Source organism: Haplochromis burtoni, unplaced genomic scaffold (genome assembly GCF_018398535.1).
Source record: "Haplochromis burtoni strain Fernald_Lab_line unplaced genomic scaffold, NCSU_Asbu1 Contig_112, whole genome shotgun sequence".
NCBI lineage: Eukaryota > Metazoa > Chordata > Actinopteri > Cichliformes > Cichlidae > Haplochromis > Haplochromis burtoni.
This window is the reverse complement of record NW_024582473.1, coordinates 1,654,143-1,671,562: the sequence shown is the minus strand read 5'-3', so window position 1 is coordinate 1,671,562 and position 17,420 is coordinate 1,654,143. Positions and strand designations below refer to the sequence as shown.

The 17,420-nt window shown below is 40.5% G+C and overlaps 1 protein-coding gene across 4 annotated transcripts in view; it reads left to right on the top strand.

Annotated features, from left to right (window-relative positions):
• Window positions 1-180: 180 nt before the first annotated feature.
• wwp2 (WW domain containing E3 ubiquitin protein ligase 2) overlaps window positions 181-17,420 on the top strand; it is a 58,346-nt gene continuing 41,106 nt past the window's right edge. For 2 of the 4 annotated variants that reach the window (XM_014335534.2, XM_014335535.2), the window contains exons 1-4: window positions 3,335-3,416; window positions 8,327-8,483; window positions 8,800-8,921; window positions 12,139-12,276. In XM_014335534.2, coding sequence (XP_014191020.1) covers window positions 3,347-3,416; window positions 8,327-8,483; window positions 8,800-8,921; window positions 12,139-12,276 — 487 coding nt within the window. In that variant the 5' untranslated portion in view covers window positions 3,335-3,346. Of the gene's footprint in view, window positions 270-373; window positions 1,056-3,334; window positions 3,417-8,326; window positions 8,484-8,799; window positions 8,922-12,138; window positions 12,277-17,420 lie in introns of those variants that run through there. The other 2 variants (XM_005928405.2, XM_042223485.1) reach the window with 2 other exon arrangements.

Here is a 17,420-nt window from a genome sequence, read left to right as displayed (position 1 = left end):
GATAATTTTGTTTCTGCTTTCACCCCATTTTAATTAAAACATATCATAATCTTAATTTTCAATGCTGTTTTGCAGTTATATATATATATATATATCACCTTTATATATTAAAGGTGATTTAAAGGTGATTTAAGGTAATTGTGTGGGCTGTTTATTATTGTTTACAACCCACAATCCTTTGTGCAATGAGAACGCTAGGTCACGTGATACTGTCACTGAGGCGGAAATGAAAGTTCACTAGCGACAGCGGCGGAGCACAGCTGAAAAAGGTACGTCCAGGATCACACATAAGCCTAAACTGTTATCGTGTCAATACGTGTACCATGGCATGAGGAGAGCCATCAGGCTGTGGGTGAGGCTTTACTTGCTGTCAGGTGATTAGAACGGGTTTTATCCGCATGTCCTTTTATAAAATCCCACCAAGAAGCTCGCTGGCTAGCTATTAGCTTCTTTTAGGGAAGCTAGCTGAATTTCGTTGAGTCAAAGCGGAAGTGTGTTGGCTTTTCTTTCGAAATAAATGCGACTAGAGTTCGACTGAAATATTCAGATTCTTAAAGATCAATATATAAATTGTGAGTCTCTAATACATTTGTGTTTTTCAATAGAAGAAGCTCACCTTCGACAGTTTCTACTTGCTGAAAAAAGGATTAATTTGCTGTTTTTTGTCTCCGCACTCTCAACGCAAACAAACCCAAACAAAACGAAACAGGAGATTTTATTTTGCAAACGTGACCAGAAGCGTTAGCGTTTTGGTCTGCTCTCGTTGACGGTGATGCATACAAACCTTGATCACCTTCCGCGTTTGTATTGTGTGCGCAGCAGCCAAAGGTATTTTATACGGCAGCGATAAAATAGTTTGTCAGGATCATTTAAACCTCTCTTGGTTCTTGAGAAGTTCAGACAGCTCACAGCGGCCAGGAAACGCTGCGCAGCGTCCAGCTTCTTTCACAAGGTTGACGGAGGATGCTGTGCGCTTTTTGTTTTGGTAGCTCTCGTCTGTTTATCTGCAGCCTTGACACAGACCTCAGGTGGATATTCTGGCAATCCAACACCCGGTTAGTCACTCTCACTCGGACCAGGTCACCTCTGGCTGGGTTTAGTCTTGGTTTCGGTTGCAGTGCCTGCAGCATGTCACCTTCAAAACGAGGGTCCCCTTTGCAGAGCAGTGTTAGAATCGGGGTTTTATTTTTAATTTTAATTCCTTGATGCATATAGTACAGATCAGTATAAGCACACCTTCAGAGCAGAGTCCAGCCTTAATCTGCATTGTATTTGCGGTGCTTTAAATTCAGCAGGGTGCTCTGACTTTGCTCAAGGTGATGTTGATGGGGTTTGATGAAAGTCATAGCTTTTACTTAATATTACAGGGAGAACAACTTCACGCCTTTAATGTAAATTCATTAGGACAGGCTACTCAGTGCACCTTTAATCAGCTTTATATACCTTGTACTCCAGTGTTGTGATAAGTAGTTAGTGTCTTACAGATCACACAGAGTGTACAAAATAGTTCAGACAAGCTCCAACTTGGGGTAGGTAATCTCGCCTATAAATAATATAGTGATTCACCCTTTAATTTCCTGAGTGTTGTTAAAGCCCTTGCAATCTGCATGTACATGAAAACAATCCGGTTTAGTTACAATAGTGGAACAAGGTTTGTAATCACACCAGGGTAAGTGAACATTATTACAGCATCCATGAATTGTGCAAACATGTGCCTGTATAAGCTGTTCATTCATGATAATGATATGAGAGGACTCCTTACTGGGTCTGTGGATCTTCCCTCCTGATGTCTGAGTTCATATATATGTTTAAATACAGCTGAATTCCCAGTGAATGCGCTCTGATTTAGTGTTTCTGGCAGTGTGATCAGAGCGGAGAACAAGTATGCACACTCAACCAGCAAGAGTCTAGATGTCTCACTCTATATTATTTTTGCATGAGTGGGGCTTTTGTATAGTTTTAAAGTGCCTCGTGGCTTCTGCCAGAATATAGTGTCCTACTGATTTCTGTTTGTGGCATAGAGGGGAATCTGAGTGTGTACATGTGCTTACAAAAAGCAGTTTCCCTAATCACTAAACAGAGTGATAAAATGGACTGCCTCAATTGAGATTCACCTCCACTATCTTGGACTGGAGCTGGAGACGGCAGGCCCTGTTTGCTCTGTAGGCTTGGTGAGCTGTAGGGTGTAGTTTGTGGTTAAAGTGGCCCTTCAGCAGATCTTTACAGCAGTAGAACTACCTTTGCCAGGTGGAGTTCAGGAGAGAGCAGCAGACCTGTAGCGAGAGATCCTTTTTGTGGGAACAGCTGAATGGCAGTGAAGTCTGAGCCAGTTAGTGGGGGAAGCGTTATACTAGAAAATGCTGAAACAAGTCGGTGTGTATGCTTGGGTGGTCATTAACATATCTGAGCTGACTGCTGAGTTAAGTATGTGTAACGTCTGTTTTTAAGTGTTTTCATGTGACCATAAAAATAAAATAATAATAAAATAACTAAAGCAATAAATAAGCTTTTTGCTGTGTTAAGAGAAGGTGGATATTTGGCTGTGGAAATCATTGAGTCCTGCTTTTGACTTGAATCTAACGCCACAGTTTTTAAAGTAAACATCGGTCGGGCTCATTGGCCTTAATGTTTGCACAGCTGCTTTGAAACAAACTCCATTTAGATGTTTTCTTCCAGATGTTTTGGCATAAATTGTCATGTCTTGAGGAAAAACACCCGTTACTATCACCACCTGGTACCTGCTGTGGGTGGGGTAGCGCCACCTGTGTTCTGCTGCTTCTTTGTCCTGTTCATCCCGTGTCTCTCTCTGCTGCCGGTGAATGTAGTGATACGACCTCTCCAGTCATTTAAAAGACTCAGAATTCCCTTCTGCTTGTGGGAGTTTTGTAACTGTGCAGTTATAAGTGATGCGTGATTGCATGTCATGATGTTTTGCCCCGTTGAATTAGGTTATCCCAGCTAGCTTTCTCTCTAATGCTGCGAAATGTGCTTAGGCAACGTCACTTATCACTCCCCTGGAGTGAGTGTTTAAGGACTGGAGGTGCAGTGTGGTGGGAGTTTTATGCTTTTCTGTCTGAAGGAGGGGTTATGTTCTACTGGTGACGTTAAAATAATATGAGACAACTTGCGTTGCTTTCAAGATTGTCGTTCAAGACACTGCACATAAATCAAGCTATGTCACCCACCTCTTGCTCCAGATTTACCATCTAATGCAGTAAAATTCTGCCTCCACCACAATATTTTTTGCATAGAAGAGCTGTATCACCCAACACACACCTGATTGGAAGGCAGTGACAGTATATTGTAATATTTTGTGTTTGTGATTGTGTTACAGAGCTGTGATGTCATGGCAGCTGCCAGCGTGAGCAGACCTGGCAGTGCCCAGACCACTGAGAAGTCTCAGTTGACCTTGAAAGGTAATTTTTTTTTCTACTTTATTGCTCACACAGACAAAATGTTGATACCGCAAACAGAAGTGTGGTACAGGTACTTCTGGGTTTTTTTTATCTCTTTATCTGGCTATCCCTTCTCCAAGCATAAGACAATATATTATCACCCATAAACATATTTCATAATGTGACTATGTCCTTTCTGTTTGAAGTAGTGCTGCTTTGGTTGTGAAACCATGAATGATGAGCTGCGACCAGCTTTGGAGGGGCCAGTTTAGTGACGCGGGGCTGTACTTGTTGTTGTGCAAACAAATATTTGGTTTTTTTTAGCTTGCTGACTTGAGAAAAGCAGCGTTGGTCACTACCTGACATAAACGTTGACTTATAAAGCGAGATAGGGGAGGATTTTCATTCTTAATGTAATGCAATATTATCTTCTTGCCAGGATTCAGTACAGAGACGAAGATCCAACTGCAAGATGGCAAAGTTAGGTCCAAAAAGTCCCCAACTTCATGTCAGTCCAGGGTTCAGCACAATGTAAACACAAAAGGCAAAAATTTAAACAGAGAAACACTCAAATAAAACCACAAAGAGGAAAAACTTTACCTGGAAAACCGGAGACGTGCCCAGAGGTGTTAACTGCCAGAAGTACAAAGGTGACCTGGCAAGAAAGAAAGGGAAACTGGGGGTTTTACCTGTAGGTGTGTCGGTGTGCAATTCGCTGTTGGAGAAGAGGCAGAAATAGAAATAACTAAAGGTGAAGACAAACAGCTGTTAGAAAATAAAACAGGAAATGAGGGGAACAATCCAGACACCCTCAGGTTTCTCTCCTTTTTAGTTTGTTTGACTGTTTGATAAAATGTAAAGACCAGGATCCGCAAAGTTTACAGTTCACTTGGCTCACATCTTGGTTCGTTGGATGAATTTACCTTGCACTGCAGCATTTTCCCTCCGTGGTTTAAATAAATAATTTCAATCCATCCAGGCAGTTATGCAGTCTAACACCTCTCAGCTCATCAGCTGAACACCTACATCGCAGCTGGCGCATGCATCAATGTAAATGCCACATCTACTGATGGATTTTTATTTTCACAAATCCGATTTGCAATTGAAAATATCACATATTTAAAATCAAGGAAAATATAGATACGGTGCACTTTAACCTGCAGAATGACAGTGATCTCCCACAGATGGTGATGTTTTGTTAGTTTTATGCATTAACCCAGGAGAAACAGCCAAATGATGACCTGACACTAGCTTGGAGAATAGAGGGAGCCTTTTGCTTATAGATCATGTTCACTTGAGTGAATTTTATTAATTAATGGAGGAGTCAGGAAACAAAAAAGATTCACTATAGATGGCTGTGATAGACTTTTTATGTTCTTATCTCTAACAACTGAGGCAGCAGGAGGGCTCGCAGCTTCAGCAGAGCTGCAGGGGTTTTAATGCGACATTTAATGCGACTTTCAAATTGCACATAAAAGATTTTGATTTGAGGTTTTGGTGGTTTTTCACTGGAGGTTAAGGTGACCAGATGAGTGTGCTACCTACAACACAACCTTGTTTACGGCTCCAGACTTTCTGTTTCAGGCTCAGTGCTGAGAGATTTCATTGGTCATGTGTCCAGCATAAGTTACCATAGTAACTGTGTCAATGCAGAGATTTTTTTCTAAAACAGTTTTTTTCTGTGTTAATTTTCAAAAGGTTTAGTTCATGTGTTTGAGACGTCATTCAATGTCGTTCCAAAAATCGATTTAGTTGAGAACAGTGTCGTACAGTGAGTCTAATCCAAGCCTGAGAGTCCTGCTTGGTTTAATCATCCAACACTTGAAATGGTCAAAAGGATGAAAACATCACAGTAACAGTATTTCTTACCTTTTAATATGAGTTTGTATCATAGACCTGATATAAGGATATATGACCTGAGCGTTTTGAAGTCTGCATGTTTAGGTTAGTTTGTTTTAGAGCCCGTCGTTAGCAGTTTGGTGTTCAGGCATGCATTCATAAACTGTGTAATGCACAAACACAAGTGCCTGTTTGTGCCTGTTAATAAATATTGAACAAAAGACTGTGTCTCCACCACTGAGAAAAAGAAAACCCAACCGTAACTCGAACTTTCGAGTTAGCTTTGCTAATGAGAGCTGTTGTTTTGTCGTTACCTGTAAACAAATGGTGCAAATGCAAACTCAGGTAGTGACAGCGTCAGTATGAACAAAGTGGCGCCAGGTGTGTGAGCTTTGAATGCCTTCAGTGATAACTGCATGGATATGGAGTCACTGTGTTCATGTTGAACTGCTGGATAGCCGACACCTTCTGCCTTCTCCTTCTGGATAATAAAGAAATGACGTACCTCTGTAGAGCTTCCTGATTGGCAGATCTGAATCAAAATTTCAAGTCAGGCATAGCTTAGCATTTTTGTTTCTTTTTTTTTTTACTGATTGAAACTAGCGTCCATGCATCAGATAACTCCACCTGTATAAATCTTTCTTTGTACTATGCTGTAATTTTTTAACATGAAGCTATAAGGTGATTGACTCACTTTTTGTTTTTGCATGAATCACTTGAGTCTGCCGGGAATAAAATGAATTTTCTTGCACCTTATCTTTAAAGAGACGAAAAAAAGTTCATCAGAACTTTTTTCCTTAATTATGTCTTTGAACTGCACCAGAGTCATAACCACAAGTTTGATCATATGAACACTGACTCACCTTTTTATTTACCGATCTGCTCTCAAAGGCTGTCTACCACTCCTCCACCTCTCCCACCTCCTCCCACACTGTTGAAACTTACTTCAGTTCTTCCATTTCTGGCACACCTCCCCGTGTCACTTCCTCCCTGTTTCTAGAGAACTTCACATGAGTCATGTTCTATTATGCCAGATGTTCAGAAGATCTGAGGTCATCAACATGTTGCTGCCAGTGTGGATCTGCTAAGGTCTCACTGCAAAGGAAAAAGTACAGATGGAAACCCCTCTCTGTCTTTTTTTTTTTAAATCTTAATCTGTCACATTTATTCTTTCAGTCGGTAGTCCTGATCAGAGGCCCTCTGCAACACGCTGCTAGTCAGCATGTTCTTCAGTTTGCAATCTTGTGATTTTGTGATTCAGTGTGAAGAAATCAGCTCCTCTGAGGACCGATACATGCGATAACAAGAGTCTCAGCAGGCCTGCAAGAATTCCAAGCCTCTGAGCTCGCCAATGTCCGGATGTACACTTTTACCCCACTCCAAATGAAAAATTAAAAAAAAGAGAACAAAAAAGCTTGAAATCAGTGGATGCAAAAAGTTTCTTTACTTTCAAATATTCATTCTACCTTAAACGGAGCATAGGTAAACAGTGCAATCTTTTTTGTTTGTATTTTTTTTTTTAACATGAAGGCTTTATTGTGGTCAGTCAATTCTTTTTTTCCCCCAAAATTAAATAAATGAAATACATTTTATTAAATAAATAAAAATTAAATAAATGAAGGTGTTTTCCTTTCTTCCACTAGAGGGCAAAGTTTGTATTTGTCTGATACACTCCGTGTACTTCAAATCCATCCTGAACAGGCCGTGGCACACAGCGTGTAACAAAATACTCACAACAGCCAGTATACATGCAGGACTACACACAGTCCAAGGAGTTTCTGTTAGGGTGTTGCAGTACGCTGTAACATTTGTCCAATTTACTGAACCACTTATTTAACTTTTAACTCCAGCACCGCTGAGAACCGTTCCAGGTGACCTAAAATGAACGGTAGTGTACACCGCGCTGCTTCACATTATTACATAATAAATAGAAAACAATCTCATAAAAATCAGGATTGTTCCAGAATCCTATATGTACACATCGCCTCTTGGCAGCCATCTTAACACTCCTACAAAGACTTATTTGGCCAGTTATTTTGGAAGCATTGCTGCATTAGCTTTAGTTACCATGGTCACCTGGATGAAGAAACTGCATATATACAATCACCAGTCAGTCTGATTTAAAAAGAAGGGTGTTGCCTTGTATTACACAGTGACAATAAAAACGCCACTGCACTCTACAGGAAGGGTCAGAGCCGTCTGTATTTTCCGGGGCCTTTTCTCATCTGTTGGACACGCTCGGGATTTTACACGAGTCTATTGTGGCTAGTGCCATCCTCTATGCTGTTGCATGCTGGGACAGCAGGCTGAGGGTCACGGATGCTAACAGGCTCAATGAACTGATCCACAAGGGCAGTAACATTGTGGAGATGGTGCTGGACTCCCTTAAGGTGTTGCCGGAGAGGCGGATGTTGTCCAAGAAAAGGACAATGCTGGACAATCCCGCTCACCCACTGTTGGCGAGTCACAGGAGCTGTTCAGTGAGGCCCAGATGTATCACCGAACGACACAGGAAGTCATTCCTGTTGTTCAGTTCCTCCATCTAATGCACAGCATACAGTGCACACACCCTAACGATCTGAACATCCTTTACAGAGGATGTCGGTATAGTAAGAAGGCCGTCTCAGTGTCATATTTAGTTTTTTGTAATGTACTGGAATATTTGTTTATTAGAACTATTATTATAATATTAGAACTATTTGTAAGCTATTTTGTTACATCTTGTAACTTTGCAATATATTTTATTATTTAATATAATTCAGGTAGTTGCTGTTCTTGCTGTCTTGGAGTAACTGTGACCACATAATTTCCGCAGGGATTGATAAAATGTTCTGATTCTGAACTAAAATTCTTTAGTGTGATTAGACTGTCGTTTTTCCACGTGAGGATCTGATCAGCTCCAACTCTTTCTTATCAGAGCTGCAGTCAGTTAAACGTCAATGGAAAAAAAGAAATGCTTCTCTTTTGTTAACATTAATTGTCCTTTGTTGCCATAAATGACAGCACTGCTGCACTGCTGGCAGAGGTTTTGTCACAACCACAGATGTGTTCTTCCACTACGATACATGCTTTATGCGTGTGTGTGTTTGCAGTGGTGTCGGCGAAGCCCCAGTCCCCAAAGCTGCCGAACCGGCACTCTCGGCTGAGCTCCTTCGTTGAGGTGACTGCAGACGGCCTCACCAGTGAAACCAAAAAAACAGGCAAACGTAGCGGGCACCTTGAGCTGCAGTGGAACGAAGACCTCACCCTGTGAGTGAGCACCACACACACTCGGGCTCTCATGAGAGTCAGGGTTTTATTGTTAAAACAATTCAATAGAACATGAAATTAACTGCATGCATCTGACAGTGTTTGGACTGTACTGCTGTCGTGGCAGCGCTCTAACACAGATAAAATTTAATCGAGATTTTGTACTTGTTTCCCGTCAGCTTATTTAAAACATTTTGTCTGAGGTAGAACTTGCGTACCGTCGCTAAAGGCGATGAAGAGCAGGATGCAATAATAAAATGCAGCTGCTGTAAGCAGAAGCATTTGTAGCTGATGTATTTTTCATGCCGTTTTGCAGTAATGTGACGCCACAGAGTCGTCTGGATCTAAAGCTGTGGAGCTGCCACACCCTGAGAAAGGAGCTACTGGGCAGCGCAACCATAGACCTGCTGGACACGCTGCGCTCGCACGATGGCAAGAGTAAGAAAAAAACGCACACAAACACCCACACACAGTTTGGAGTCACCATGCATGTCGAGCACAATTTCGCTGTACGTGTTTCTCTACCTTACTTAACAGAGGTTTGTGTGTTTTTCCTCGTTGTTTTTTTCCTGGCTATTTGATGATTTAAAAATTTTTTTATTTTTAATAAATTTTCTCTATATTACTTTGAGTAAATAAAATTACCTAAAAATTGCACTTGGGTATTTTTATTACAGTCCTGGTGAATTTCCAAAGCCTCTTTGGAACTGTCAGAATTACTCTGATGATATGCAGCATACCCAAACAGTGTTTGCTTTCGTGTAACCAAAATTATTAGCAGTATAAGGAATTTAAAGTCTGTATACAGGACATATACATTCATATACAGAAAGGTTCTGTGTCTTCCAGAGACTTCATCACATCATCATGTAAGCCACGACCAACCATCTATGAAGGACATTTGAAAATATTGCTGTAAATACACGACAGACACGGTCAGAGAGAGGCTGCTGAGACTAAAATGCCGACTCCAAATCCATGTGCAGTAGTTAGATTAGATCAAATAACCCTAAAAATTACACGCAGTGGCCGAGGCCTTGCAAGGAATATATAAAATTTTAATTTTTCTTACTTTTCTTTGTAGCATTGGAAGTTCTGATAGTTACTTGTCAGTTATTTTAATCAGGCTGTTGCAGCTTATCTTAACCCACTTTGACAGACGCTCACTGTACTAATAAAAAACTTTCTTTATCACAGATTTGCAGATTTGGCAAAAAACTGAAAGTACTCAAGCTTACAGAATAAGTTGTTTCTTTTAAAGAACGATGTGCTAACTAACACCAAGGGTGCCAGAGCCTTGTTCACATGCTTGTGGTTTTCATCCACTCAGAGGCACTTAGTGAAGTAAGGCATGCAGATGTATAACTGGCGCAACACCTGAATTTTCTTTTTACTTTCAAAGTAAAAATGTGCATAACTGTTGTTAACAGTGCTGAGACAGAGAGTTTTATTTGATATTCACACTTAAACTGAACAGTAACACTGATTGGATGTCTCAAACCTCTTCAGTAGCCTCAGTGATGGTGGCACATTGCCAGCTAAGCTTAACTTAACTTTGTTATGAACTCCTCGGAAAAGATTTCAGTGTTCTGTAACTTTTGGCTTGATGGTTACTGCTAAATAACTCCTCTGTAAGCGTTTGATATTCTTTACCCTTGCATATTTGACTGAGTCAGACAAGTCTTAGAGTTATAAGACTGTAATGTAAGTATGTCTAAGATGGTGCCATACTGGATGGATCTTGCTTATCTTGATCTCTTATCCTGTATTGGGGTAGGTTGAGCACTAGGATGCAATGGCCTTAGGCGTCTCCTGCTTGAGCCTGCACATTCAAGCTGCAGAGAGTGAACTTCCCTTTGCTACTCATCTTAAAAGATGTACCCACTCTCTAACAAAAATATCAAAGGACACATTATCACAGACATTTTATATCTTATACGTGGTCTTCTTAGATCTAATTGAACAAATGAAAATATTTATAAAAACATTTTTAGTTTAGGTGCTTTGTCGTGCTTTCATCTGTACAGAGAACTTTGTAGACAATTTTTAGGCAAAGTCTAATTTGGCATATGTGTTTGAGAGCCTGATAGACACTTGTTTACTGCCTACTTCCCATCCCGGTCTTTATCTTAAGTGTAGATGGTATTAAGCCTTCCTCCTGGAGAGTGTTGTGTGCTTGGCTACGTGTTCTGAAGACCTTTTACCGTAAAAAGGATCCTGTGATTATGCACCACGTTTCTCTTTTCTTTGGATGTCAGGGTCTTCATGTTGCCAAGCTCCTTATTGTGTCCACCGATGTTCCTGTTAAACTAGTGTTCCTGTTATATCCGATGGATCTATTTTTAAAGTCTGAGGATTAACGGTTTTTGAGTTGTACTTGAACTGCAGCTGTGTTTTGGATTCACAGCGACGGCTTCCAGATACGATGGAAGCTCTATTGACTATGTGCACGTTAGCATATGCTACTTCCGGTGCGGAAACTCCTGTGGGGAGCTTTGTTTCCGGTGTCCTATTCGCGCCCTGTTTACGGTCCAAAACAAGTTAAGCAAATGAACGAATCAAGCGGCGATTTACATTTGCCTGTTTAAATCATAAGACCAGTCACTACACAGAGATGTGCTTCTGAATGTGGACGATGTGTCTTCTGCTGCAGTGATGCAGTTCTGCTTGTGTTGAGTGATGTAAGCAACTGATCGATCTAAACTCTTTAAACGTCAAAATTGATCATTCGATTTTTTTATGACACAACAGCGGTGAGTGTTCCCACCTTCTCCTCTTTGTAACTTAACGCGATCTTTCCGTTTTCGAGTTTTGGACATGATTTTGGAGGATATCTTCGCAGTAGCGATTGACCGCAAAGTAAAGCTACCGGAAATGTACAAGCCCACATCCGGTCTCAAACCAGGAAGTTAGCATTTTCTCGTGCACAGGGTCAATGATGAAGAAATGCCACACCTGTCCTTTAAAAAAGGGAGCGGTACATGCTCAAGAGCTTTAATTCTTAAAGCCTGAACCCTTCATCTAATTTAAAATGAAATAAAGCTGCAATATATAACTTTAACTTAAATATCTTAGAGAAACATTTAAAGCAGGATGTTTTTTTTCCTTCATCCCTAGCATCCTCCGCTGTCACACCAACCACTCTGCATGTCCTCCTTTCATACATCCATGAACTTCCTCTGAGATCTATCTCTTTTTCTCCTCATGTCCAAACCATGTTAGTCTTACCTCTCTAACTGTGAAATGGTTTGAGCATTTAAAACCCCCCAAATCCAAAAACAAAGTGGATGTGAAAACAAAGCCTCTGAGCCCAGCAGGAAGCTGTGGGCAGATTCAGTGCATACGTGCAGTGTGGAACTTAATCTGGCAGCTAGACGACTTACTTCATGTAAATACTGCAATTAAAAACAACTTTACACACTGGACATGTGAGGGGATCAGTCAGACCTTCTGTATATCTGTTAACATGCAGAATATTTTCCAAGTGAAATGGGGACGACATCTTTGGAAAACAATCCTTTTGGTATTCGGTGACTTCACGCTGTTTTCCTCTTTTAGAGCAATAACAGAGGATATCCATTTTCCTTTGTCCCTCTGCCTTCTCAGTCACTCATCCCCTCTTTCTCTGTTTGTCTGTCATTCTTCCACCCTCTAGTGGAGAACGTCCAGCTGAGTCTGGTGCTGCAGACGGAGAACAAAGGCTCGGTTGTAGCAGGAGGCGAGCTCAACGTCTGTCTGGACGGCATGGTTGTTGATCTGGGCTCGCTGCCCAACGGCAGCACGGCAGCAGACAGTGAGTCCTGCCTTTATCTCTCAAGCACGTGCACACATGCACAAGGGTAAAGGTAATCGCACAGAAATGACCTGAAAAGCACATCGCAAAGCAGTCACACCACAGATGTGAAGATTTGTCTCGCAGCTGCACCGTGCACAATATAAAAATGAAATAACATGCAGCACATTCAAAGAAAGCTCTCAGTCAAACATGAAGCCTTGGAGAAGCACACAGAAGTGCATGGCAAAGCTTACACCGGTCAGACAAGCTATATTAAAGTGAACACACACACAGTTTCCCACAGAAGCCCAGACAGCTTATTAGTCCGGAATACACCGCAGTATTAAAGTTTTTCTCCTCCTCTCCCTCTTTCCCCTTGCTCTTTCTCTTTAATATTTTGTAGCACTGCCAGAAAGCAAACACACACACAGATATATCTGTACAGTGAGATGCTTGTGTGTCTCGCCGCCCTGGTAATGAGTGCTGGAAAAAGCCAAAGGGTTCAAAATAGTCGAAATCGCTTCTTCTTGCCCTCTTTGCTCTCAGGTTAAATACAGTTGCTGTTGACATGTTCTGTAGTGGAGTTTTTTTCGTCATGGTGACACGACAGCTTGTTGGTACATTGCTTATGTGGTGACACTGGTGACAGCCGAATGCTGTTTTAATCGAATGTTGATTGTTGTCTTTCATTTGTATTCGTTTTTAGATGGTCTACTGAGAATCAACAAATAAGTCTAAAGATACCCACATCTGGATAACTTTACAGATGTGGGCGTCGACAGGAATCAGATGAAACGTTAGGCAGATGCTTAACAGTCTTACTTTATTAAAAGTACTTTAACCACTGTTTATTAAAAACAGTGGGACTGGAAGCCTTCTGTGTTTTGCTGGCCTACTTTGCCTCCTGCTCTACGCTGTGGCTGTACAGTAGCATGCCTTAACATTTTACTGTGTTTAGTCTTACTAAGACAGCCAAGTAAAAGCTGACATTATTTTCAGCATTTAAGCAAGATTATTTTTTTATTCTCTCTCCCTCTCTCTTTTTAAAAATGTAAGTGTCCAAAAAGCACCTTTAACCTCAGTTAATTTAACTCTAATTATTTTTAGGGAGGTGATTCAAATTTCAAAGCTTCATAAATACTCTGTTTCCCGAAACCTTGTCCCAGCAACCCACAGTCACTGAGTTCTCTACGCGGCTGCCTAAACCTTTGGAAATTAAAATATTTGTTGGTTCCCACGCAGGAGAAAGCCTTAGGACAATAACAAACGTTTCCAGGGAGCCATAACCTCATTTCATAGTGCAATTAAAAATAGCAGGAATAGTGAAGGTGAGCCTTAAGGTTTGGTAGACTGATGCAACTTTGCATTTGATTTGTCTTTTTAATCCTAGAAACAGTTTAACTGCAAAAAGATTCAGCTTGAAACTTTAAGATTCAGCAGACTGTGGTGTGATGGTGGTGCAGTGTTCTGCTATGTAGCAACACTTTTACACCAAAAAACAAGTAAACCTTTGCTGCAGGTTTGAAGTATGAATGTTGTGAATAACCTGAAAATAAATGCTTCAATAACTGAATTGCTTTAAATTATCGAATTGTTTTTAAATTATTGTTGCTTTTTTTATCGGAATTTTGTTTAAGTATTGTAGACTTTAACCAGCAGACTCCATCCTTTGTCAGTAGGTGTGAGTAATCAATAACTAGTTGTTACTGATGTTTTGAACATCCTATACTGTGACATTTTTCACTTATTTCATTAGGAAATACCAGCGTGCATTAAATGGATGTTTGTTTTGTAGCGACAGCGAAGGCGTTTGCTCCCTCTTCATTAGCTTGACAAGTAGTTTGGCCTCCTCCTGCCTCCTTTACATGCAGTAATGTGACCTGACCTGGTCTCCTTTGCAGCAGTCAAAGTAAGGTCAGCATTTTACCTGTGATCTTTGATGTTTTCTGAGAGTACAGTGCTGCTTCAGACATTTCTAAATATTTAGATAATAGAATTTAATTAATCATTTTTTTCACTTATACAAGATATTTTTGCTTGAAATAAGTGAAAAAAATCTGCCGATGGAACAAGTGAAGTTTCTCCAGATCCAAGATGTACTAAAAACAAGTTCCCATATCTCACTGAAATGTCACTCTGTAGCTGATTGTGTCTTTTTTCCAGTGTGATGAGATATTTTGAATAGAAATTAGACAAATATACTTGGTAAGATTTTGAGTTTTTGCAGTGTAAACACCAGAGCATTTCAGGATTCATCCTCACAACACATACGATGAACAGCTGGAGGTGTCTTAGTGTGCAAATCGTTTTTTTCCACTTAGAAAAAGAGCTGCTGTTGAAAGTCAGAGAAGCACTGACATGCCTCCGTGACTTTGACATGTTTTAACATCCTTCCAGTGGCACAGCAGGCCATGGGTAATGTCATGAAGGCTGTTAAATTGATGTTGTATCACACCTCTGCACCGGATTTTGACAGCTGCTGTCTTAATGTCTTGGAACACAATGCTTCCTGGTGCAAAACACAGTAAAAAGTCTAAAAATTGACCACCACCTCTGCCATTTTCACACTTTCCAAAGACAAGCAGAGGGCCTGGCCTCCAGGCCGTATATCTGACAAATGAAAGTGTCTGAAAAAGCAGCGGATACGCTCTTGTTAGTCTCAACAAATTTCCTTTTATTGCCCTTGTGCCAGCTCGCTTCTGCCAAAAACATCTCCACGCTCTGTCCGCCTTCTGCCGTCACATTCCCGGTGACTCAGGCTTCTTCTCATTAGAAACTCTTATTTTTCACTGAGTGCACTTTGAGTTTTAGAAAGCGCTGGATCAGCAGAAAATATTCTCTGTATTGCTTTTATCTGCTTTAACTGTATAAAGATAACAGTTTTGAAGAATTTGGATAAAGCATTTGTTATGCAGTGGCTAGCTTCAGGTGTATTGTGTCATACCTGATGACAGTTACTGTAAAGTTAGACTAGAGAGTATTTATTCATTTCACCAAAGTCGGTTGTTGTTTTTAGTAGAGAGTTTAGGTGATGTTTAAATAGTGTCGCAGTAGTCTGTCTGTCCGGCCAAGAATAGCAAAACAAGAATATCGTTACACTTAAATCATGATATTAAAAGAATATATGACACTGTGTAACTGTGGCCTCAGTTGATATTTTATCTTCACATTCATGTATTGCTATTCCCAAACCAATATAAAATGATTCCATAGTTTGCCAGGAAGGATTTCAAACACTTCACACACTTATTGACTCTCAGTCAACAGAATTTTCCGCTCCCAAGCACTACACTAACATTTTGCCTTCCTTTATGGTTTGGAAGCAAAGACTGGGTCTATGTTTTTTTAAACAAATACGGTGTTCTTAATCTGCTCTTAAAGCCATAGCGAGGTTCCATGCATCCATCTCCTCTCTCTGTGCAACACACACACACAAGGCTTCATAGAGCGCCACACAGAGCCTGCAGTGTATCCTGCTGAATGAACACAGCCAGCAGTGAGGCCTGAGGCCTGCCACAGCATGGGCTGCGTAAATGTGTCTCTTTGTGACTGTTCAGATGTGAAGAGAGGTTAAGAGGAGGTGTGCGAGTGTGTGCATGCTGTTGTAACATATATCTCCCCGAGAGGGACAAGATGGAAAAACAAATCCTGTAAATGGGGCTTTTCTTTGATAATTAGATAATTGTTTGGATTTAAATGCACATAAGAATCATACACGTACATGTTTTTAAGTTGTAAGGACACAGTCGCCAAAGTCCCTGCTGTTTCTGCGGCAACTCTTTCCATATTTGCATGCCAGGACTTCATCACAGTTAGCACCAGATGAATAATTCCACTAAATCAGTGTGGACACAATGAATCTAATAGTTCACGAAAAAGGAAAAACATTGTCCGCTAATATTTTGTGGACTTATCTGTAATTTTCTGACTTTTAAAAGATAATTAAAATAAATTTCTGGTGTATTATTTGTTCTTTACAGTGTTTTTCCAACATCAACCCAGTTTCCAAAAAGGTTGGTGCTCTGTGTAAAATGTGGATCAAAGCAGAATGCAATCATCTGCAAATTCTATAAACCCTGAGTTTAATTGAAAATGGTACAAAAACAGCAATGAAACAATTCATCCATCCTTTTTTTGTTTTCTAACTGCCTCTCCAGTTCAGGGTCGTGGGGTGGGCTGGAGGCTCTCCCAGCATTGATTTGCTCAAAATGCAAACAGTGTGGTTTTTTTCAGCACAGAAAAATAGATGCAGCGATATGTGTTGCAACAAAATGAACAAAAAATCAAACTAAAAAATCAAAGAGATGCAGAGAATCCTGAAGGGCGGTCATCTTTGGTGTCCTCCCGTGGAAGTGAAAATCACTGCTCAGGGTTCTGGAAACTGAAAATCATTATCAGACCGCATTGCTTGTTGGCACTTTTTTTTTTTTTTTACTCGAAATATTTTTATTAAGATACACATACAGTTTACAAAAAAAAAAATGGAAACATAAGCACTGGTTGCATCGAAGACAGAGCAGAACTCCTCATAGGTAAAGAAAGTTAACAGAACACCAAAACGTGGGAGGGCCGATTAATGTTGACAAAAACCTTTCCTTGCAAAGACTTCAAGACTAAGACATGACATGAGATCAGCAAGTCACTGAACATCGGTGGGCGGGGCAGCAGCCTTCCACCTCACCAAAAATTTGCCAAGGCAGGACAGATCCAAAACATGTGGGTGAGATTGGCATCATCAGATCCACACCTATTACAGCGGGGGCCTAAGCCTGGATAAATCTTAGCTAATTTGGGTTTAGATAAGTGGACCTACGAAATACTTTAAATTGTAATAGGGAGCGCAGAGTGATGTGGAATTTACCAGAGAGGACTGAATCCCAAACTTCATCTGACACCCAACTCTTTTCCCCATGTGGATTTGAGGCCTTCAAAGGGAGCTGAAGTTTCACTGCAAAGTTTATTATAGCTTGTTGGCACTTTTGATACTACATGTGTATATGTAAGTTATGGATCTAAAGCTAAAAGAAGGTCTTGCTTTTTTCTGCAAAGTCACACTTAAACATATTCGGCACATTTTCCAACAGCATAACTCTGTAATAAAGCAGTTTACTAAACTGCTCTGCAGACCCGTCGTCGATTGAAAACACTTTGTGCATAAAGAA